Source organism: Achroia grisella, unplaced genomic scaffold (assembly GCF_030625045.1).
Source record: "Achroia grisella isolate CSIRO2021 unplaced genomic scaffold, CSIRO_AGI_Agris_v1 utg461, whole genome shotgun sequence".
In the NCBI taxonomy this organism is placed as follows: Eukaryota; Metazoa; Arthropoda; class Insecta; order Lepidoptera; family Pyralidae; genus Achroia; species Achroia grisella.
In genome coordinates, this window is record NW_026712871.1 from 1267696 (window position 1) to 1292617 (window position 24922).

Below are 24922 nucleotides of genomic sequence, written 5' to 3' on the forward strand. Positions count from 1 at the left end.
TTATTTCGGTGTATGAACCGTATTTATATTCACATGCATTTAAAAACGGTTATTTCAATATTACAAACAGACACTCCAATTTTATTTATATATATAGATTATTATATATTTTCTAAATATTCAACATTCAATATATATTATTCCTCATTTATATTTGTCTATCAATATATTAGATATATGTAGTAAATATGTAAAATCAAATATATATATATTATGTTTTTACGACAAAAAAATATATAGTTAATTCTTTTCTATTACGAAAACGTCACTGATTACAAAATGGCTGAAATATCAATAGTGCTTCGTGTATTTACACTTTGATTAGTAAGTTAATTTATTTTATTTTATTTATAATTCTTTATTGCACCAATATTAAAAGTATCTAATGTTTACCTAAAGTTTAGTAGATACAAATATCAGTTTAGTAAAAAAAGTTATATGTTGTTGTTTTAACACCATGTTCCTACAGTGTTTAGTATAATCTCACCTCCATATAATGACAAAAACACGTTTAAACTCTGTTTTATGACCATATTCTCAAACAGATTACGAATTTGACGACCTCGGTGATCTAGCGGTCTACCACACCGCTTTACGACCGATGGTCGCGGGTTCGATTCCTCGTACGGCACAAACATTTGTATTCATGAGTATGATTGTTTGTATCGGTCTGGGTGTTTTCTATGTATAATATGTATGTATTTACAAAAAAAATCTATGTATATATCAGTTATCTAGTACCCATAACACAAGCTTTAGCTAGCTTAACTTGGGTCTAGATGGCGCTGTGTGAATTGTCCTGAGATTATTATTATTATTATTAATTGACCTGAGATATTATTATTATTAAGTTATATATTATCTTTACATAGTGTAAATGGAATCGCTTGCGCTATTTGTTCGCTTAGGTCTTACAAACTACGCAACGGATTTTAATACAGTTTTTAGAATAGAATAGAACATCATTTATTCAAATAAATTTAATTTAAGCACTTTTGAATAGTTAATATATTTTTTTTAATCTACCGCTCATTCGGAAATCTTTCTCATCACAAGAAGAGCGAGCAAGAAACTTGTGTGTTGCTCTTTTAAATAATCCTTGTATGTTCACATTTACAAGTCGAAACGTGTGAATACAAACTACCAACCAGCACTAATTTATTAGGGTTAGTAATAGGTAGAGTTATTCAAGAGGAAGGTTTATATGTAGGTATGGAATACATATACACCCGTACAAAGCCGAGGCGGGTGGGCGGCCGAGCCTAGTATTATATAATATATTAATGTAATAACAGCTAATTACTAAACAAGCTACTAATCAAAGTGTAAAAGAATACTACGCACGACCTGATAACAACTTTTAATAAAAGAATTTATATCATTCTTTTAAAAAAATCTCCATTATTTCATATTCCTTATTCATTGTGTAAAAACATTCGCTTATATTATGAAATATAATAAATAACAAATATATTCTGTGCATTTTGTGAACTTCCTTTCAAGTGCACAATTTTCCAAGCCCGCCATTTTGCCAATATACCATTTTTATTAAACGCCGTTCTCAGGCAAAAGACATAACCGCACACTGCCATACGTGGCCCACACACTTTATATAACCAAACATTTTATAAGACAAAGAACCATACGTCATGCTGCCGTGTTCAACTCGAGCTGTCAGTCTCACTGTCAGTGCTCTCCTTTTTCCTCTTGCTCTTTTTGTCTTTTCGCTTGTCGTGCTTGTCTTTATGTTTGGGACTTCGTTTCGGGCTCTCCCTACGTACCCGGTGATGTCAAATACCAGAATCGTCTGTGGTATGATGAATATTGTTCAACGATTCCTCTGATGATTCCGACTTTTGCTTCTTTTTGGTCCTGAAAAAGTTTTTTTAATAACAAATTAACACAAGGCAAATTTGTACAGAGTAATATGCATATCTCTCTATTTCAGAAACTTGTTATAATACTGAAATCTATGACTTTTCCCGCCAAACTAGTTTCTCAGGCATAATTGTAGTTTAAATAAATATTTTAAAAGTGTTTTAGAAGCGAACTATTGGTGATTTGACGGCCTTGGTGGTCTAGCGGTTTAACACATCGCCTTACTTCCGATGGTCGCACGTTCGAGTCCTCGCACGGTACAAACAATAAAATTGTATTCATTATGATTGTTTGTATCAGTCTTGGTAAAAAATAAAGCTTATGTGACAAAGGTTAGAGGGGGTGGCCTTTCCTTGTCACAACTAGTCAGTACATACTCCCCCTCCGATCGATACCCGACCAATTCAAACGGGAACCGAAATTACGAACGTCTCAGCTAATATAAGGTTTGAATCCCTAGCTAGAGGGCACCCTCAGACTAAAGTCGTATCCGTCAGGCAGGAGTTGGCCTTCAGCCGCTCCATAAGTCCTTTGGTTTGGAGTGCCATCTGCACTCGCCCCCTATTGTCCGGTGAAGCTATAAAGGCCAGTTGCGGCCATTAGAACAGTTCGAAAAAAAATATATTTTTAAATACATTCATTGTCACACTCTGTCCCAACCCGAGGGAGGTTGGGACAGAGTGTGACAATGAATCTATTAACCTGTGACGTAAATTCATCATCATTGTATAATATCTGATTTATTAAGATTATGTATATTATTTTTTAATTGTAATATTTGCGCGTCCGTACTGAGGGCCCAGCTGAAAATCAGCGCTGGAAACTATTTCCAGGATTATGCCGAGTTGTGGTCCACATTGATTCCGTTTTTTAACGTGTAAATTATTCTTGTATTTCTTATGTTATTACTGTAAAAACGAGTTAATAAAATTTTATTTATTTTAGAATTCTATTCTATCATCACCATCATTGCAGCCCGAAAGACGTCCACTGCTGGACATAGGCCTAAATAATGGAACCACAATTGTAAGAAATGTGTGTGCAATTAAAATAAATAAATTATTAAGATAATAATAATTCTTACCCTTTCTTCCTCTCATTCTCTGTTGATATCTGATCTCTGAAAAGCGTTGACAGTTCCACTTCTCTTATTTCATCCGAATTTGTTAGGATTATAGCTCTGAAAATGGAGTATAGTTGATATTGAATACTGCTATTACTGCTTTTGGCCGCGGCTTCGCTCGCGTTAATTTATCCCCTTAGCGGTAGAATTTATCAAAATCCTTTCTTAGGGGATGCCTACGTCATAGTAGCTTTATACATGCAAAGTCTCAGCCCGATCGGTTTTGAAATTGACAAAGTTACATAGAAACTTTCATCCCCTATTTTATCCCCTTGGGGGTAGAATTAATCAAAATCCTTTCTTAACGGATGCCTACGTCATAACATCTACCTGCATGCCAAATTTCAGCCCGATCCGTGCAGTGGTTTGGGCTGTGCGTTGATAGATCACTATGTCAGTCACCTTTGAGTTATATATATATATTTAGATAAGTTATCCCCGCGATTTCACTCGCATGAAATTTATAGCCTATATGTTATTCTGATGCATTATTGTAAAGTTTCATCAAAATCCGTTCAGTAGTTTTCGCGTGAAAGAGTAACAAACATCCATCCATACTCAACAACTTTTACGTTTATAATATTAATAAGACTATTCTGATGAAATAGTTCTGTTAAAATTGGCTTTGTCTGGTATTTCTTCAAATATACAAACAGACATACATATATATGTGTACATATATATAGAGACACGGATCATCCAACGATTTGTGCGGCCAGTCATTTGCTAGCCCCACCCTTTAGTTGATAGTATGGGGATGTGTCGATAGTCATTTTATCGATATAAATAATAAATAACCCTGGATAATTCACACAGCGCCATCTAGTCCCACGGTAAGCAGAGCTTCTGTTATGGGTACTAGACAACTGATATAAATACATAAATATTTATACTATTGGTCGAAATTCGACTATAATGAAATTTTAAGTTTATATTACATTTTACCTTCAGTTTATAGACAAACAATATTAATCTATACTTAATTTGACCACAGATTAACAATAAACAAAAGGGTATGTGTTTTAAAAAAAAAAGTCAAAGAATAAAGTTTGAACATTGTAGCTTCAAAAAGGACCTCAAATATTTTTTGAATAATAAATTGACCCCTCCTAAGGGTAAAATTTTTACATTCTTCGAATGACATATATATTTATATTTAATCAACAGCCTAAAAAATAAGTTTCACGCTTCTACATTTAAAAATGACGATATTTCCATACAACCTTTAATGTCCCCGTTCAAACTTTTACCATCCTTTTTCGCATTAAAAAGTAGCCTATATCCTTTCTCAGGGTCTAGACTATCTGTGTACCGAATTCAATTTAAATCGGTTCAGTAATTTTGTGAAAGCGGGACAAACAGACAGAGTTACTTTTGCATTTATAATATTAGTAAGCATTATTCAAAACCACGGTTAAATAATTGCGAGCACAACTCACAATTAGAAAATCGAGAAAATTCTCTATAGAAATAATCTTTATTCAAATAAACTTAATATAAGCACTTTTGAATAGTCACAGTTTTTTTATTCTACCACTCATTCGGACCACAGACTCATCACAAGAAGAATGTTTATATATAAAAATTACGTGTCACGTTGTTTATCCGCCTTGGGTCCTAAACTACTAAACCGATGGCAAATTTGATTTGCACATTGTGTGCAATTTGAACCAACTTGAAAGAAAGGATAGCTTACATCTCAATTTATAGTCGCAATATTATTTTATTCAAGAACCTCAGCCACTGCAACGCGTGGGCGGGTCTGCCAGTATACAGTATGAATTTTGAGACGATTATTTTCTATCGACATTACCGACATGCAGTGCAGCCCTAGTAGAGGTAATTTGAAGTCGTGTCAAGGTGACGAGCAACCCCCATCCCCTATATATCCACCCCTATCTATTCAAAACTACTTTTCGTCGCTTACGAGCGCGAACCTCGAACCAAATTAGATTTCTTTTCAATGAACGGTCACTTCGTCTACCGTCAAAGTTATATTGTAATAATAATAATAAATCTATCACCCCATCTTATCACGAGAATTTTATATATATACTTACTTAATATTATAAATGCGAAAATAACTCTGTCTGTCTGTCTGTCTCGTTTTCACGCCTAAACCGTTGAACCGATTTAAATGAAATTTGGTACACAGATAGTCTAGACCCTGACAGAGGACATAGGCTACTTTTTAATGTGAAAAAAGGGTTGCAAGGGGTTGAAAGGGAATATGAAAGGTTCTATGGAAGTATCGCGGAGGAAGTCGCGGACGCAGCTAGTATCTTATAAAACTAGGTGTCCCGGCAAACGTTGTTTTGCCATATAAATTAATAACGCTATAAAAAATAGGGATTGATGATAGAAGGGTGAAAATTTAGGATTGTATGTATTTTTGTATGTTGTATCATAAAAAAATAGAAACAAAAAATAAAAAAAAATTTAGGGGTGCACTACCCCTAACATTTAGGAGGATGAAAAATAGATGTTGGCCGATTCTCAGACCTACTCAATACGCTCACAAAATTTCATGAGAATCGGTCAAGCCGTTTCGGAGGAGTATGGGAACGAAAACTGTGACACGAGAATTTTATATATAAGATTCTCGTGTCACAATGTTAGTTACCATACTCCTCCGAAACGGCTTGAACGATTTTTATGAAATTTCATATGCATATTCAATAGGTCTGAGAATCTACTATCTATTTTTCATACCCCTAAGTGATATGGGTTGTCCACTCCTATCATTTTATGTTAAATTGATGGAAAAAAATCCCTTTTTTTATTTTCTTATTCGTTTATAATGTGGCATTAAAAAATACATACAACCCTAAATTTTCACCTTTCTATCACCAACCCTTATTTGTTAATAGCGATTTTAATATATATGACAAAACAACATTTGCGGGGTCAGCTAGTAATATAATAGTATTAAAAAATTACATACATAAGACCGGAAATGTACCCTACTAGGGTAGGGTACATTTCCGGGTGGGTAGGGTAATGTACCCTACATTACCCTACCCTACATACAAAAACAAATTATTTAAAATTTCATGCAGATGTTGGCGAAAATTAATTACTTAATGATTTTAAATTTGAATTTATACATTTTGATAGTCTTACCTGATACGTCCGCCATCACCCTTGTCGTGTCTTCGAGGATCGCTGATCATTGCTATTGAAGTTTCCCCAATATCATGCTTTTTGTGTTTCTTCGATTTATGATGTTTCCTAAAAAAAAGTTTTTTTTCTTTAATGGCAACAGATGGTTAACGTCAAATGGTGCAACTGAAAACCAGCTGTATGTTCACCTAGGACATACATTAAAGCTGAGTGGAGCCATTTCAGTGCACATATGGATGTAAAAAATGATTATTTTATGTTTATTTTTAATTATCTACATGGTAAATTAAGTTAAATTATATGTACATTTTATTTGCTCTTTTTTCGTTTGTTGTTTATATTGTATTTTTTACATTGCACTGAATATAATATTTTTCTTTCTTTCTTTCAAATTGTAGCTTATATATCTGAACAGTTCAAAACTCAAAATATCTTAATTCATGTAGGTCTATTACAGACTCTTATGATATGTTAAATCTACCGACAGTTCGCAATGATTTCGAGATGAGAAGAATTGACAAAAAACTCGATTAAATGTTATAATTACAATAATACAGATACATTTTTAAATTCAAATTTGGGAGAATAGAGTGACCACCAGCATATGATATTGCAAAAGCAAAAAGTCTTATCAGCATTCGTAACCTGAACGCCTATCGACGCCTGAAACTACAGGGGTGTCACATGCGCGTTACCGACCCTTAAGAAACCTTAATATACCCTTCTTGAAAAACCCCATGCTGTAGTCTCGTGAGAAAATCTCGGCACATAGTTCAATTCACAATTTAATTGTATTCAAATAAACTTACTGTAATGCGAACTTACAAGGATTGTTTAAAAGAGCAGCACACAAGTTTCTTGCATATTCTTCTTGTGATGAGACAGCTTTCCGAATAAGCGGTAGATTTAAAAAAAATGTTGACTATTCAAAAGTGCTTAAATTAAGTTTATTTGAATAAATGATTTTCTATTCTATTCTTACATTTAAGCACTGCTTTTTTTTTATCTACCGCTCATTCGGAAAGCTGTCTCATCACAAGAAGAATGAACAAGCAACTTGCGTGTTGCTCTTTTAAATAATTCTAACTTTACGTTAATTTGAAATATGTGAATACAAACTACCATTTCGCAATTCATTAGAGTCAAAATAAATACACAATAACACAATCATCTTGTTCAGTAACTAAATAATCAGTCGTAGTGATTAAAACAGGCCACGTTCACGAGTATGATGAGTCATTCATCACCGTGCTCGAATAACGAACAGGAAGTAAGGTTAAGTTCACCCTTTGATTGTAAGACACAAGGTCGTTCTCAAGGTCAACTTGGGATGACCTTAGAGTAACATAATAGCTTGAAAGAGGTCAACTTAGTCCCCGTAACTTGTAACTTGCGAATTCGAGTAGATTTTGGAAAATGGGGTAATAGTCGATGGATAGACTTTACCGATAAACACCCCCAAATAATAATAGTCTCAGGACAATTCACACAGCGTCATCTAGACCCAAGGTAAGCTAGCTAAAGCTTGTGTAATAAGTACTAGATAACTGATACAAATACAGATATATATTTTTTCTTAAATACATACATATTATACATAGGAAACACCCAAACAAACAATGATGCCCATGAATACAAATGTTTGTACCGTGCGAGGAATCGAACCAGCGACCATCGGAAGTAAGACGGTGTGCTAAACAGCTAGACCACCGAGGCCATCAAATACATGTATGTTGTTTATTTTCTCGAGTGTTGTGATCACTATGAAATTGTCAATTTACAATGACTCTGGCTACCCCATCTGGTAGAAGAGTCGTGTAGCTATGAAACAAATATAGTAACCGCAGAGCTAAATATAAAAAATGTACTGATATATTCGTCAATATATATTATTATTGTTAATACCCTGAACAGTAGGGGAAAGGGGATCGTTAGTAATGTGGAATGATGTTCTCATTGCTAGCATAACCATGTCAGGTTGACTTCCACGCGGTTCCCTCTGGAAACCATCGTGATAAATTCTTCGTGAATTCAAATTCAAATTCAAAATATCTTTATTCATGTAGGTCTATTACAGACTCTATGATATGTCAAATCTACCGTCAGTTCGGAATGATTTCGAGATGAGAACTGACAAGAAACTCAGCTCGTATTTTTTTTTTAATGTACATATTTACGATAATACTATTTCATTTAAATTCAAATTTGGGAGAATAGAGTGACCACAAGCATATGCTATATAAAAAAATCAAAAAATCTAATCAGTGTTCGCAACCTGCGCAGACCAGTCCCCACAAGCAGCACCCGTACACGAGTATGACGGATGAGCCAGCCATCATTGCACTCATGAATTTGTCACGATGGGCTAACTGACCTGACCTCATACTCATCTTATCATCCTCCACTGGTGCCCCGCCAGCGTAATACGTTAGCGCAGGTGGGTGCACCATTTCATAATAACACATAAAAAAAAACCCTGAACAATTCACACAGCGAAATCTAGTTCCAAGTTAAGCAAAGCTTGTGTTATGGGTACTAGACAACTGATATAAATATATACTTACATGTATAAACTTTATTCAAATAAACTTAATATAAGCACTTTTGATTAGTCACATTTTTTATTCTGCCACTCATTAGGGACGCAGACTTATCACAAGAAGAATGAGCAAGAAACTTGTGTGTTGCACTTTTAAATAAATATTGTTTTAAGTAGATTTACGTTAAGTTAACAAGGATTAGGCATGCGACAATCAACATAGAAACCGCTAATCACTCAATCTTTGTTCAATCAGACAACACTGTCAGCGCTATGATTTTTAAATTAATTATTTCCTAAAAAAAATTATTATCATTTATATAAAAATATTTTTTCTCTCACTTTTTGTCGTGTTTCCTGTCCTTGTCTTTTCTCTCGCTAGACTTGTGCTTGTGGGTTTTCCTGTACACTGAACCTCCATTCCCCTCGTCAACCGTCTCCAAATGTAGTACATATAGCCTATATATTTGCAATAATATTACCTGAAACATAAATGGTTAGATATAAAGAAGAAAGAAAAGAAAGAAAATATTTTATTTAAAAATTTTTATTTAATTTTATGTTGTGTGTCTTTGGCCGTATCAAATCGCGGCTGAAGTACTAGACAATATATTTATATTCCAAAAAAAAAGCGTGATAATAAAAACAGTAGAGAGACAAATAAAATTAATAAAAAAAAACTATGTTGTGAGGGGGAAAGGGGATTGTTAGTAATATGGACTGATGATCTTATTACTAGCAATGTACCAGGTCAGAACCCTCACGCGGTTACCCCTGAAAACATACGTGATAAATTATTGGTGATTTTATCACGATGTGCTGACTTGACCTCATGTTCATCTTATCATCCTCCACTGGTGCCCCGCCAGCGTAAACCGTTAGCACAGGCGGGTGCACCATTACATTATCATCCATAAAAAACTTTATTGTGTACATAATAAGATATATGTATACAAAGTACAGCATAATAAGGAAATCCAATTAGAAAGGAAGACAGAAAATATTTTTTGCAATCATTGCATTGTTGCATACACATAAATAATAATTATTATACACACATACATACATACATATACATGTACACATACAAAATAATAATACATAATTGTTGTTTTATATTATTAGTTAATGTAATATATAAAATTGTCGTGTCACTGTTTGTAATAAAACTCCTACGAAACGGCTGACTGATTCTTATGAAATTTTGTGTGTGCAGTCAGTAGGTCTGAGGATAGGTCATAAACAAAATAGTTTCCTATTTTTTTTTTTTTATTGGGTTGTTTGGGCTATTGTCAGATGTTTGTAGCACCTGTAGCATTGCGACCTACATAGATCTATTGTGCTCGCCCTTTTTCAAAGTTCGCTACCTAGACCCGTCAGGGACAAGAATTGAAGGATATTCTTAGGAGCGATGGCTTTTATCTCCTCGGGAAAGAGGTTTAATTTCCTATAATAGGGCTACGAATTTTCATACCCTTGCAGCGCGGTGGTTATCCTCATCACTGTAGCGTTATATATGTTGTGATGAGGTGGCACGACATAATATATTATTTATTGTAGTATGTAGGTAGTGAGTATACCGGTGAAATGATTGCACGATTTATAAGACATTATTAAGTTTATTGGTTGTGTGCTACATAAATAAAAGGTACATTATTGACCCTCGAGGACATAGCTGAAAATCAGTGTTTTGCTGCTTGAGTGATTCTCCACACTGAGCTATGTACCAGTTTTGTATTAGAATAGAATAGAAAATCATTTATTCAAATAAACTTAATTTAAGCACTTTTGAATAGTCAACATTTTTTTAAATCTACCTCTTATTCGGAAAGCTGTCTCATCACAAGAAGAATAAGCAAGAAACTTGTGTGTTGCTCTTTTAAACAATCCTTGTAAGTTCACATTTTACAAGTCGAAACGTGTGAATACAAACTACCAACCAGCACTAATTTATTTAGGCTCAAATATAAAAATACAATAAGATTAAATCAGTCGTAGTGATAAGAGCAGACCAGTCCCTACAAGCAGCACTCGTTCACGAGTATGACGGATGAGCCAGCCATCACTGCGCTCGACCATATTTTAGGGAGCCCAATGACCCGGTATTGCTGTAGCACACCCTTATTGAATTGTTATATTATAGGTACTTGTCATGTGATGTTATAATTAGGCCTATATGTGTGTAGTAACATACAAATAAAAACTATTATCTATCTATCTACATGATTTATTAATAACGCGTCGAGTCGACGCGGAGTCAGGACGTAGACTGATTTTACACTTAACTTAAATCTATGTTAGTGGAGACGTAAACTAATGGAAGGGTGTCAAGTGTCGACAGAAATATTACAAGTGTAGACTCAACCTTATGCGGTCCACCGTAAAACTTATTTTTATGTTACGGGTGTTAATTTTTATTTTAATCAACATGGTTTATTAATAACGCTTCCAGTCGACGCGGAGTCGGGAATAAAGACTGATTTTACACTTAACTTAAATCTATGTTAGTGGAGACGTAAACTAATGGAAGGGTGTCAAGTGTCGACAGAAATATTACAAGTGTAGGCTCAACCTTATGCGGTCCACCGCAAAACTTATTTTTATGTTACGGGTTTTAATTTTTATTTTAATATTTTATAATGTAGCATGTAAAAAATACATACACTCCTAAATTCACCCTTCTATCATCAACCCCTATTTTTAATAGCGATATTAATTTATATGGCAATACAACGTCAGCTACTAAGTCGTAGATCGTAGGTCGATGTGCTCCCTCAAATATGGTGGAGTGCAATGATGGCAGGCTCAGCCGTCATAATCGTGAACGGGTGCTGCATGTGGGGACTCGTCTGTTCAGGTTGCGAACACTGATTAGATTTTTTGTTTTTTGCAATAGCATATGCTTGTGGTCACTCTATTCTCCCAAATTTGAATTTTAATGACTGTGTATTATTGTAAACATGTACAACATTTATTTGAAAAGAATATGAGCTGAGTTTCTTGTCAGTTCTTCTCACCTCGAAATCATTCCGAACTGACGGTAGATTTAACATATCATAAGAGTCTGTAATAGACCTACATGAATTAAGATATTTTGAATTTTGATTTTGAACTATTAGTTCTTCTAGTAATTTAGTCGATCTTGTTACATGCATCCTCGCGTATGTCAGTTGAAAATCAGTGGTTAACCGCTCGCGCATACAACACTTTTCATTTCGGACTACTCTAATGCTGTTGGCCGCAGCTGGCCTTTACAGCTTCACCGGACGTTAGGGTGCGAGTACAGATGGCACTTCAAACCCGCGGAAGGACTTATGGAGCGGCTGAAGGCCAACTCCTGCCTGACGGATACGACTTTAGTCTGAGGGCACCACTAGGGGTTCGAACCTCGGCTCAGGCCGTCGTAATTTCGATCCCCGTTTGAATTGGACGGGGGATCGATCTGAGGGGCGCCCTGGGGCGCCGGTGTGGAGCGCCCGCTAGAATGCGCGATAATGTGTGTTTGAGGTCGTCGTCTTCGCCGGCGAGGACGGTGTCGTGTATGTGTGTAAAAGTGTGGTCGGGGTGGGGCAAACAACACACTGAGATGCTTATGGGCGATTTCTTGCGATTATCTTATTTGCTTATGGGCGATTAAAATATGAAATGATATGAAAATGCTGCAAATATATACTTACCAATGTATTTTTACATGTAAAGAATATGTTCATATAATTTATAATCTTGTAATGACATATAATAAGTAGCCGGAACGCCAGGAACGGGGCGTCCTGCAGTGCTATATTCATGATTATAGCACAAACCTCTATAGAACAACAGCATGCTCGACTGTTCCTGTAGAAAGAGATGCAAGATATAATAATAATAATAATAATAATAATAATATAATAATAATATCCATACATACATATAAATAAAATTGGAATGTCTGTTTGTAATATTGAAATAACCGTTTTTTACTACATGCGGTACATACACTAAAATAACGTTTTTAAAATGTTTGTCTGTATGTCTGTTTGTTCCGGCTAATCTCTGAAATGGCTGGACCGATTTTGACGGGACTTTTTTTGGCAGGTAGCTGCTGTTAAGGAATAACTTAGGCTAGTTTTAGAAAAATAAAGTTAAATTCCACGCGGACACAGTCGCGGGAATAGCTAGTAATATAATATAATAATAATATGTTATGGGTATTGTAAAATATGGATAGAGTCATCTACGAAATTGCTACTAAAACTTGCATTAAACAGAGTCCATGTGTGTTTTGTTAATTTACTGTTAACGTTGACGGCCTCGGTGGTCCAGCGGTTTAGCGCACCACCTTACTTCCGATCGTCGCGGGTTCGATTCCTCGCACGGTACAAACATTTGTATTCATGAGTATAATTGTTTGTATCGGTCTGTCTGTCGTAAGTACATACATATTATACATAGAAAACACCCAGACTTATGGGTACTAGATTACTAATACATAGTTTTTTTTGTAAATACAACGCGCCAGGGGGCGAGCCTCCCTAGGAGGCGAGTGATCTGTGAGAGTGGGCGCATGTGGTCCCCGTGTCCCACATTCGGAGGGGGCTCCTTCAGTGGAGAACGAGCCGCGTCTCGACCGATTGCGGAAGCGTACCTGAGACGTCGGCTACTAATCGCGTATGAGCGGAAAACCAGGGGGTTTTAATGGGTCAGGAGCCCACAGTACCCCTTCATAAAAGCGGTCTGTATTAACATTTCCTCTCGAAACAAAATGGGGGCCACCTACCGTCGTCTCACAGATTAATTCTCGTTTCATGACCGTATATTTAGAAGTCATTAAAGTGACAAACAAAGTTGATCAATTAGTACCTAAGGTCTTAGACCTTAGTAGATCAAGGCTTGTGAGAGAACCCCATTGGTAGGAAAGTTGTTTTTTCAACTTTTACTCCCACTTTCTGTGTCACGCTGTTTTATATTGACTGGAAAAATCTCTTTTAGAGATATGTCCTGCTTTGCTAACAATATTTCTACTTAAGCACAGGTCTCTAACAACCCATTTCCTACACATAATTGAATGCTTTACAAAAAAAGTCCCCGATTTTTCTACTATCAGCGACAAGTCCAGCTACGCACGGATGTTTTAAATCTTTGAATTCCCCAGCTTGCTCTATACTATAACACGCATGTGTTATACATATAAACCTTCCTCTTGAATCACTCTATCTATTGCTGAAAACTGCATTAAAATTGGTTGCATAATTTAAAAGATATAAATGAACAGATAGCAACGACGCTCTGCTTTGTCAAAATGTTTACATAGTATATGTAAAGATTTTGACAATAACAAAATGTATTTTTATATAAATTAATACATAATAAACTAACAAACAGCGTGCAAGCTATATCTACTGTATAATATTACAACAGACGCAGAAGAAGAATTTATGACTCATTCCACTTCTTGTCACATAGTGTCACACTTCATCAACCCCCGCTATCTCCTTATGTGACAAGTTATAGACGACCCCTAATTTGATCCTTCTTAAAAGATAACTTTTATTGACCTCAACATTAAAACTACTAAGTTACTCTATAAATACAAATCTACTTATAAAAAGAAATATTTACTACATATAAAACAATTTGTGTTAATATTGAAAGTTTAAAAATAATACAACATACTTCTATAATGTACCTACAACATATCTCTAACTAATGTACTTACCGTACTAATACAACATAACTCTTACTAACAACATATTTTATACAGGCCATTCGTAAATTACGTCATACGTAAAGGGTCGAGAAAGTGTGATATAGCAATTACAAGGGGTTTTATGAGTCACAACCGAGCACCTAACATATTAAATGTCTAAAGGTATCCTCTGAATTACACGATACAGACTTGCATATCTAGTGTATTGTTCGCCGAACTATCATAAATATAAGAGTGTTTTATTGGCTAATAACGATTATTATTAAAAAAATACAACATATTTCGTCCAAAATACGAATACTAGAACTTCTCCCAACCTTCTAGTGAAGGTCTTAGATTTCGTTACATCAAATTTCAATTTTACTGTTACACGAAGTGTGATCAACTAAAATAGCAGATAATATTTTAAGGAAGGTGTTACATATGAAAGTGGATGATTATAATGGCAGAGGAAGGCCGAAAACATGGATAGACTGTGTGAAAGATGATATAAGAAAGGGAGTAAATAACGAGATGACTGCGAAAAATGAATGGAAGAGAAATACATATTACGACAACACAAATAAATGGGATCAGAAAGGAGTAGATGATGACGAAGTGTGACCAGCTGTGACAGAAGGGGGTGAAAACGGTATGACGTGATTTATAAATGGCCTGTTACCGTACAACATAACTCATACTACCAACATATTTCATTTACCGATCATAACTGTTATTTAATATAGAACATAACTCACACTACCAACATATGTTATATCCCACTCGTCCACAGAAGCGACAAATCAGTGCATCAGCGTGCTAGGCCTGCGTGCGGTGTACCAAGTAATTTTACATACATTTCAGACCTATTAGCAGCTCCGCGGGATTTCCTGGACTTGGTGGCGGTGAGTACCACTGTGAACTGCATCAGGGACCACGACCAAATGGCCAGGGTTAGGAGTACTAGAACCTTCTCGGTTGCGACCTTCTCATCCTTGAACGAGTCGAAGAATTCGATGATATCTGCCGCTGTTCCTGTTTGATAAGTTTTTTTTTGTTTTTATTTTTATTTTTTTGTGTAATTGGAAACAAGTTTGCGCAAACAAGGTCCCGTAGCCGTGAGGCAGGAATTGGCGTTAAGCCGCTCCTTAAGTTGTCCATATTGTGAGGTGAAGCTATAAAGGTCAGCTGAGATCAACATCATTCGGATGATTCTAAAAAACTTTTTTTATAATCTATATCAAGATTATGTGTTATTAATCTGTGGCGGATACAGATATAGTCTAACTAATAGGGAAGTTTGTGAGTGTGAATGGATGGATGGATGTTTGTTTCTCTTTCACGCAAAAACTATTGAATGGATTTTAATGAAACTTTACAATAATATTGCTTATACATCAGAATAACATATAGGCTAGAAACACGTGGATGAATCCGCGGGTAGAGCTAGTTCAAAATATGCTTTCTGTTCCTGTTCGTTTTTATCTAAGAAGTTTCTGTTGTATAACTACTTACTAATATTATAAACGCGAAAGTTTGTGACTATGGATGTTTGTTATTCTTTCACGCAAAAACTACAGAACGGATTTTAATGGAACTGTACAGTAATATAACTTATACATCAGAATAACATATAGGCTATAATTTAATAAGATATTATGTAAATTGGGCGAAATGTTATATATAAAATTCTCGTGTCACAGTTTTCGTTCCCATACTCCTCCGAAATGGCTTGACCGATTCTCATGAAATTTTGTGAGCGTATTGAGTAGGTCTGAGAATCGGCCAACATCTATTTTTCATCCCCCTAAATGTTAGGGGTAGTCCACCCCTAATTTTTTTTTATTTTAAGTCAAAACAACGTTTGCCGGGACAGCTAGTATAATATAATGATAAATGTCAAGTAAGTGGGATGCAGACGAAGTTACGCGGGTCAACTAGTGTGTTCATAAAGTAAATAAAGAACTGTACAAATATCAACTGGATCTTAATAACCATAAAAAATAACATACCAATATAAACAAGAAGGAGTTGACTGAGCTGGTCCCTGGTGAGGTCCCCTTTCGGGAGTAACCATCTTCCCACGATGAGCGTCAGCATCAGGAACTGCTCAATGAGAGTCACCCACATGTTGGTGGGGATCTTCGTAGCACCTGGTATTACGATGTCAATCTGAAAAGATACTGATGCTTGTAGACCTAAGATCATCTATACATATAAATAAAATTGGAGTGTCTGTTTGTAACATTGAAAGTGATAGTGGCAATATTTAATTCAAGAACCTTAGCCACAGCACGTGGCCAGATCTGCTAGTGTATACATAAATAATAAATATCCGTGGAAAATTAACACAGCGCCATCTAGTCCCATAGTAAGCAGAGCTTGTGTTATTTAGACTACAGAAATATTTTTTTTTGTAAGTACATCTATACATATAAATAAAATTGGAGTGTCTGTTTGTAATATTGAAATAATCGTTTTACGACATGCATATGAATATAAATACGGTACATACACCAAAATAACATTTTTTACAAATTTTGTCTGTCTGTCTGTCTGTTTGTTCCGGCTAATCTCTGAAATGGCTGAACCGATTTTGACGGGACTTTTTTTGACAGGTAGCTGATGTAATAATGCTACTTTTATTTTAGAAAAATAAAGCAAAATTCCACGCGGACGAAGTCGCGGGAACAGCTAGTGAACTATAATAATAATAACTCTGGACAATTCTCGAGTTTCAATAATGCGAGTGCTGCTTGTAGGGACTGGTCTGCTCTGATCACTAAGACTGATTTAATCTTTTAATTACTCTCAGGACAATTCACACAGCGCCATCTAGGCCCAAGTTAAGTTATCTAAAGCTTGTGTTATGGGTACTAGATAACTACTAACATCAACGGTAAAACCGGAGTTGAAGACAGTTGGTGTGGCCGAAATCAGCCAGGATTACATCATCATAACCGATACAAATACATAGATATATTTTTTTCGTAAATACATATATAAGAAAACACCCAGATCGATACAAACAATTATACTCATGAATACAAATGTTTGTACCGTGTGAAGATTTGAACCTGCGACCAACGAAAGTAAAGCGGTGTGCTAAACCACTAAACTGCTGAGGCTGTTAAAAAAAGTATATTAAAAGAACTTACGTCAAGGGATGTATTCTGAAGGTTGTTCTTGTTTGCGAGCCTGATGTCCACCTTGTGTAGCTCCAGCAGCCAGATCGCTGGCACCACCAGGCCCAGGTATATGAAGACTGATGGACAGAACCTGGGGACAATTAGAATGTAATCATGACATAGTATAGAACAAAGTCGCTGTTGTTGTCTGTACCTATGTATGCTTAAATCTTTAAAACTACGCAACGGATTTTGAAGCAGTTTTTTTAATAGATAGAGTAATTCAAGAGGAAGGTTTATATTTATATATATATAAATGTACACCCGCGCGAAACCGGGGAGAGTAGCTAGTAATAATAATAAAAATCTCAGGACAATTCACACAGCGCCATCTAGTCCCAAGTTAAGTTAAGTAAAGCTTGTATTATGGGTACTAAATAACTGATACAAATACATAGATATATATTTTTTTTCGTAAATACATTGTTCAAAATCTACCCTGTAACATCGTAAGCACAGATTATTATATTAGAGTCCGTTAGTTTTCTGTTCCCGCGCCTTTGCCTCCCCACCCATAACTAGTAACAAACGGACCGTACAGCGGCCTTGACGCGCGCGCGCAATTTGTTGTGAATTAAAATAAATTAGAACTGTGAAACCTACTGTGAAACTAGCTAGTGAATACCTTCGAGAATGAAGCCCAAGAAATCCGCAGAACCATACAGGTACGTGACAGATATATATTTAACATTTTGGTAGCAGAGAGTAGTTTCCCAAACATACATACATATTATATATAGAAAACACCCAGACCGATACAAACAATTATACTCATGAATACAAATGTTTGTAACATGCGAGGAATCGAATCCGAAATAAAATTCCCGTGTCACAATGTTAGTACTAAACCATACTCCTTGACCGATTTTTATGATAGATAGAGATCAGATAGAATATTTTTTTTAGACATTTTTTTTTTATTTTTGTATAATGTGGCATTAAAAGACAACCCTAAAAAGCACAAACAGTATAATATAAGGAAAAACACATGTATCGTTACATCCCATATCCCATCAAAAACATAAATGTGAAATGACCGAGTTTAATATTATGATATATTTTGTATGACAAAAGAGATGAGATATTCAGCAAGTCTGCGAATCAGCTACTATCTATTTTTCATACTCCTAAGTGATAAGAGTTGTCTATTCCTAACATTTATTTATGGACAAAAATTTTTCTTTTATTTTTTTATAATGTGGCATTAAAAATACAACCCTAAAATTTCAACCATTTTATCTCGCAACTCTCAATATATTAATATTTGATAGGTTTGTGTAATATATATGGAAAAACAACATTCACGGGGTCAGTTAGTATATTATATTATTACCTATTGTTCTTTGCCCTTTTGATTCTCATTACTGAAAATCACCTTCCTCCATTTTGTTATTGATAGGTATTAAAAGTTAGTAGAGATCTTGACGTCTAGTATGTATGTATATACATACATATTCATACATATAATTAAAAAAACTTAATGTAAAAAAAAATAATACATATCATCGATTAAATAGAAATATGTCATTTTTCAAAATTAGAAGCTAGAATTGCATCCTTTTAAGTCAATTAAATTAAACACGCCGTCTTAATCATTATCTAAATACTTTTAAAATGATATATATTACCTCTGTAAATTTAAAACTATGAAGGTAAAAATAATTTAATTAATTTAAAAAATAAATTTAATAACTGCTTGCTTGTCTTGTAAAAGAATACAGTTTGAATAGAAGTTTTAAATAATTTATTTAAACCACAAACAAAGTTATAACAATAACATATTAAACGTAAACAACTACATTAGTTTACAAAAAACTGTGTTGCAGTTATTTGCGCTCATCTCCAGAGCATTGTATACAATTTAAATAAAAAACAAATGAAAATAAATGTATAGTTTGAATAGTAATAAGACTCATCATCATCTAATATATATGTGTAGTTTATTTATAATATATATTATATGTATGTATGTTATATTTCATTATTTATATGCGACGACCTCGGTGGTCCAGCGGTCTAGCATACCGCTTTACGACCGATGGTCGCGGGTTCGATTCCTCGCACGGCACAAACATTTTGTATTCATGAGTATGATTGTTTATATCGGTCTGGGTATTTTCTATGTATAATATGTATGTATTTACGAAAAAAAAAAATTATCTATGTATCAGTTGCCTAGTATTCATAACACAAGCTTTAGCTAGCTTAACTTGGGTCTAGATGGCGCTGTGTGAATTGTCCTGAAATTATTATTATTATTATTATTCTATGTACCCATATCTATTTAATATACTAAACCGCCATCGAGTATCTCTGCACTCCCTAAGGTTGGCTGGTAAAGAATGCTAATAGCATTAATCCCGCCTATTGTACAATGCCATAAAGTTTAAATAAATATATATTAGGTTCCCATCAACCAATGTCATTATCAGCTTCAACCGGCCTTCCCGAGGGTGGTACATCTTCGACATCAAAATTGCTGGATCGAAATTTAGCGAACCAGTTCTGGCACTGGTGTACTGTTAACACACCTCCACACACATCGGTCAATTTCTTTCTGGCTTGAACAGCATTTTTGCCCTTTCTGTAGTAAAACAGTAAGATATGTCGAAAATGCTGCATATGGCTCGACATATTTAAAAGGGCACCAACCAAAAACTACTGCGTAGAACTAATTGTAATTTTTCACACACAAGCCTTGCTATATGAGCTCTCAAAGCATATAAAAATTATACAGCTTAAGTGTGAAGTTGAGTGCAAAAAATACAATTAAATCCTAAGTTAGGAAAAAAACGAAATTACTTTCCCAACAACATAATAAGTAGTGCCATTTTTCTATTTAACCGACGATATATAGGTATTAGCAGAAATAATTGAACAAATCAATTGTTGTGCTATAATAAACCGTATTGCGATAGTTTTAAGAATCATCGAGTTAATGTAGACAGCAGGGGAGAGGCCCGGATGTGAACATTAGCTTTGTAAGCATTTAACTAATGTTGTGTCAGAAGGAATTTCACAACCTACTTAAAAAAGGAGGCGTTAAATAAACCTTATTTTTTTACAATGCAATAATTTTTGTAATCATTTTTGTATCGGGAATTTTTTTTTCATATAGTTGTTAATGGCGACGGATGAGAGACGACTGCATGCAACTGAAATGCGAATGTTGAGATGGATGTGTGGTGTGACGAGGATAGACAAGATAAAGAATGAATGCATCAGAGGAAGTATGAAAGTGGCACCGATGTCAGAGAGGTTAAAGAGTAATCGTCTATCGTGGTATGGGCATATAATGCGTAGGAATGAAGATCATATCCTAAGGACGGTGTTACATATGAATGTGGATGGTTATAAGGGTAGAGGAAGACCGAAAAAGAGATGGATGGACTGTGTGAAAGATGATATGGTGAGAAAGGGAGTTAATAACGGAATGACTGCGAACAGAGATGAATGGAAGAGAAAAACATATTACGCCGACCCCAAATAAATGGGATAAGGAAGAAGCAGATGATGATGAGTTGATAATGGAATGGTGCACCCGCCTGCGCTAACGGTATACGCTGGCGGGGCACCAGTGAAGGATAAGATGAGCATGAGGTCAGGTGAGGTCAGGTCAGTTAGCACATCGTGTTAAATTCACCAGGAATTTATCACGATGATTTCCAAGGGGGAACCACGTGGAGGTCGACCTGACATGGTACAATGCTAGCAATGGGGTTACTAACAATCCCCTCGCCATAAATATCAACTATTTGTAAATACATGTTAATAATGTTTGCTAAATAAATAACGAAACAACTAACATACCTTCACGACTATTGAATGACTTTGAATTAGTGCTAATTGGTGGTTTGTATTCACACACTTCAACTTAAAAATGTAAAGAAACAATAAAATTACTTAAAAGAGCAACACGCAAGTTTCTTGCTCGTTCTTCTTGTGATGAGATAGCTTTCCCAATGAGCGGTAGATTAAAAAGATGTAATGACTATTCAAAAGTGCTTCAATGTAAGTTTATTTGAATAAATGATTTTGTATTTTATTCTTCTATTATCCTAGTTGGGGGGTTTTTTTTTAGTGTATGATAATGGAATGGTGCACCCGCCTGCGCTAACGGTTTACGCTGCCGGGGCACCAGTGGAGGATGTTAAGATGAGCATGAGGTCAGGCCAGTTAGGCCATGGTGATAAATTCACCAAGAATTCATCACGATGGTTTCCAGGGAAAACCGCGTGGAGATCTACCTAATATGGTACATTGTTAGCAATGGGTCTAGGTCCAGTTGGGGTTGTCAGAGGCATTTTTATTAGCGAGCCGATTAGTTCAGTTTAACGTTGATATTTCCATCACCGAAATGTCAGTAAGTAACAGAAAAATGTAAGTCAAAGTTATTTTATTTTTGTATCGACGAGATTTGAAGTAACAATCTTTATGGTCAATATTGGGTAGTAAAACACTAGACTTAATATTATAAATAAACTAAACTTATTAATCTAGTATTTCTATATAATGTAGTAATATCCGAATATTCATTATTCTCTTTAATTCGTAAACTTTCTCAAAAACAGTTTTTGGCGAAAACACTTTCAGCCAAACCATCAAAATAAAAAGAAAAGAAATTCCCGCCAAATTTGTTTTTTATTTTTTTTTTCATTTCATTCCAAATCAAGGGAAACGCCTGATCTTGACCTTATACAGCTTTATTGGGCGCTTATGTGACATTTGGTAGCTTTGTGAAGACTCACCCTACCATGTCGGAGACAGTTCGTGAGATTTAAATAAACGTTGATATTATTAGACACTTTCTGAACGAAAGAGTTGAAACTAAATAATATTTAAATAATAATAACCCTGGACAATTCACACAGCGCCATCTTGTCCCAAGCTCAGCAGAGCTTGTGTTATGGGTACTAGACAACTGATAAATATACTCGCATATATATGTATATATATTTACTAGCTGTCCTGGCAAACGTTGTTTTGCCTTAAAATAAAAAAAAAATCTAGGGGTGGACTACCCCTAACATTCAGGGGAATGAAAAATAGATGTTGGCCGATTCTCAGACCTACTCAATACGCTCACAAAATTTCATGAGAATCGGTCAAGCCGTTTCGGAGGAGTATGGGAACGAAAACTGTGACACGAGAATTTTATATATAAGATGTATTTGTAAATATATACATAATATACACAGAAGGGGGAATGTGGACTGATAAACCCATTGGTAGAACTGTACCATGGCAGATTGACTTCCACGCGGTTCCCCCTAGAAACAATCATAATATCATAATAAATTATTGGTGAATTTACCACGATGTGTTAACTGACCTGACCTCATGTTCATCTTATCATCCTCCACTGGTGCCCCGCCAGCGTAAACCGTTAGCGCAGGCGGGTGCCCCATTTGTAATTTTATGTATGTAATCTTTATGAATGTAATAAATATTATTCTATTCCATTATCATCCGTAAAAAAATACATAGAAAACACCCAGACCGATACAAACAATCATACTCTTGAATACTAGTGTTAATACTTATGAACTGTTTAGATGTATTGAATTTAGGAATCGAATTTTTGAATTTTGATACTAAAGCGGCGTGCTAAACCACTAAACTACAAGGCTGTCATTAAATGTTTTAAATAGGGCCAATGCAATTTTAGTATAAACATGAAGTATGGTCATTTGGAATTATATAATAGAAAATAGAAAATCATTTATTCAAATAAACTTAATTTAAGCACTTTTGAATAGTCATAACAATTTGTTTTTTATCTACCACTCGTTCGGAAAGCTGTCTCATCACAAGAAGATCCAGCAAGAAACTTGTGTGTTGCTCTTTTAAATAATCCTTGTAAGTTCACATTTACAAGTCGAAACGTGTGAATACAAACTACCAACCAGCACTAATTTATTTAGGCTCAAATATAAAATCACAATAAGATTAAATCAGTCGTAAAAGAGCAGACCAGTCCCTACAAGCAGCACTCGTTCACGAGTATAACGGATGAGCCAGATCATATTTTAGGGAGCCCAATGAGCCGGCCCACCACGCCGCCACGTCTTAATCTTGCACACATAGCCCGCTCCTGAATATTGCAGTAATCAAGCCAAAATGTGAATTTGATATTATAAATAAACTTTTTTATTTCTTGAATCTAATTATTTATAATTTCTGTAACTACATATTTTAGTTTTTTTTTTTTAATAAACTTTAATAAGTAAACACTATGAGTTAACTCGTATCTGGCAGTTTTGTTAATTATTATAATTTTTAAAACTATTTTTTTCCGGTTTTTAGGAAAGTTTAAGCAAGTAAGAACAGAGTTAAATCATAGTTGGCAGTCTTGTTAATAACCATAATGGTTTGTTACTAAACTGAACTGTACTGAAGATAGGTCCCTTCCGATCGATCCCCCGTCCAATTCAAACGGGGATCGAAATTACGATGGCCTGAGCCGAGGCTCGAACCCCTAGCGATGCCCGCAAACTTAAGTCATATCCGTCAGGCGAAAGTTGGCCTTCAGCCACTCTATAAGTCCTTCCTTTGGTTTCGAGTGCCATCTGCACTCGCCCCCTATCGTCCGGTGAAGCCGTAAAGGCCAGCTGCGGCCAACAGCATTAGAGTAGTCAGAAAATAAAAAAAACTGAAGATACAAACAAATTTCTTATCTACGTACATATATATAAGTATTAAATTACTTACCATTTCCATTCCTGGTTCTCCTTTATGGTCAAAGTGAAGAGCCCTTCGAAAATGAGAAGCAAAATGGGAGAGGCCAAGTACCAATACTCAATACTGTTCTTAAACTCGGTAACCTGCCATATAGCTATGATGCCATGGCACGCGAACACTAATCTTGTAATAACCGCTTTTATTGTGGCCAAAACTTTCGTAACATTCGCCATTTTAAACCTGGCAATACAACCTAACGTTCCATAACACAGGAAGGGTTATGGCTGTATGACATCATATCCTTGAATGCATTTTATTTAAAAAAAATACCAATTCTTTTTTTAAAAATGTTTTTAAAAGTTATCACCGTATAATATTTATACTAATTTTTTATATTAAATATTTAATTAATAACTATTCTTTTTTTTTAAGAACACATTTACGATATTGATGCAGTATTTTTTATTTTTTAATTACATTTTATATATTACAACGAACACTTTAATATTAAATTAAATATTTAAAAAAGTCATATTTTTTTATAAAAAAAAAGCACTACGAGCAACACGAAACGAAGCAAACTAACAGAAAAGATGTCTTCTCAGTCCAAGGTACTGATTGCAACATTGTATTTCGATTTATTTCGATATCTAAGTTCACGAAATACATTGCTTCCTCCCCTTGCACAACAAAACAATGAAATGATACAAAACCATCAATGTATT

The 24922-nt window shown here is 35.0% G+C and overlaps 1 protein-coding gene across 1 annotated transcript; it reads right to left on the bottom strand.

Annotated features, from left to right (window-relative positions):
* Positions 1-1700: 1700 nt before the first annotated feature.
* On the bottom strand, positions 1701-24430 carry LOC131845305 (transmembrane protein 26). The gene is made up of 9 exons (XM_059194350.1): positions 24228-24430; positions 17487-17607; positions 16341-16500; positions 15186-15363; positions 12341-12497; positions 9006-9145; positions 6125-6232; positions 2963-3058; positions 1701-1872 (listed from the first exon to the last, which is right to left on the bottom strand). Exons 1-9 carry the CDS (start codon positions 24428-24430, stop codon positions 1791-1793), a joined length of 1245 nt encoding a protein of 414 aa, XP_059050333.1. The 3' UTR covers positions 1701-1790.
* Positions 24431-24922: the final 492 nt, after the last annotated feature.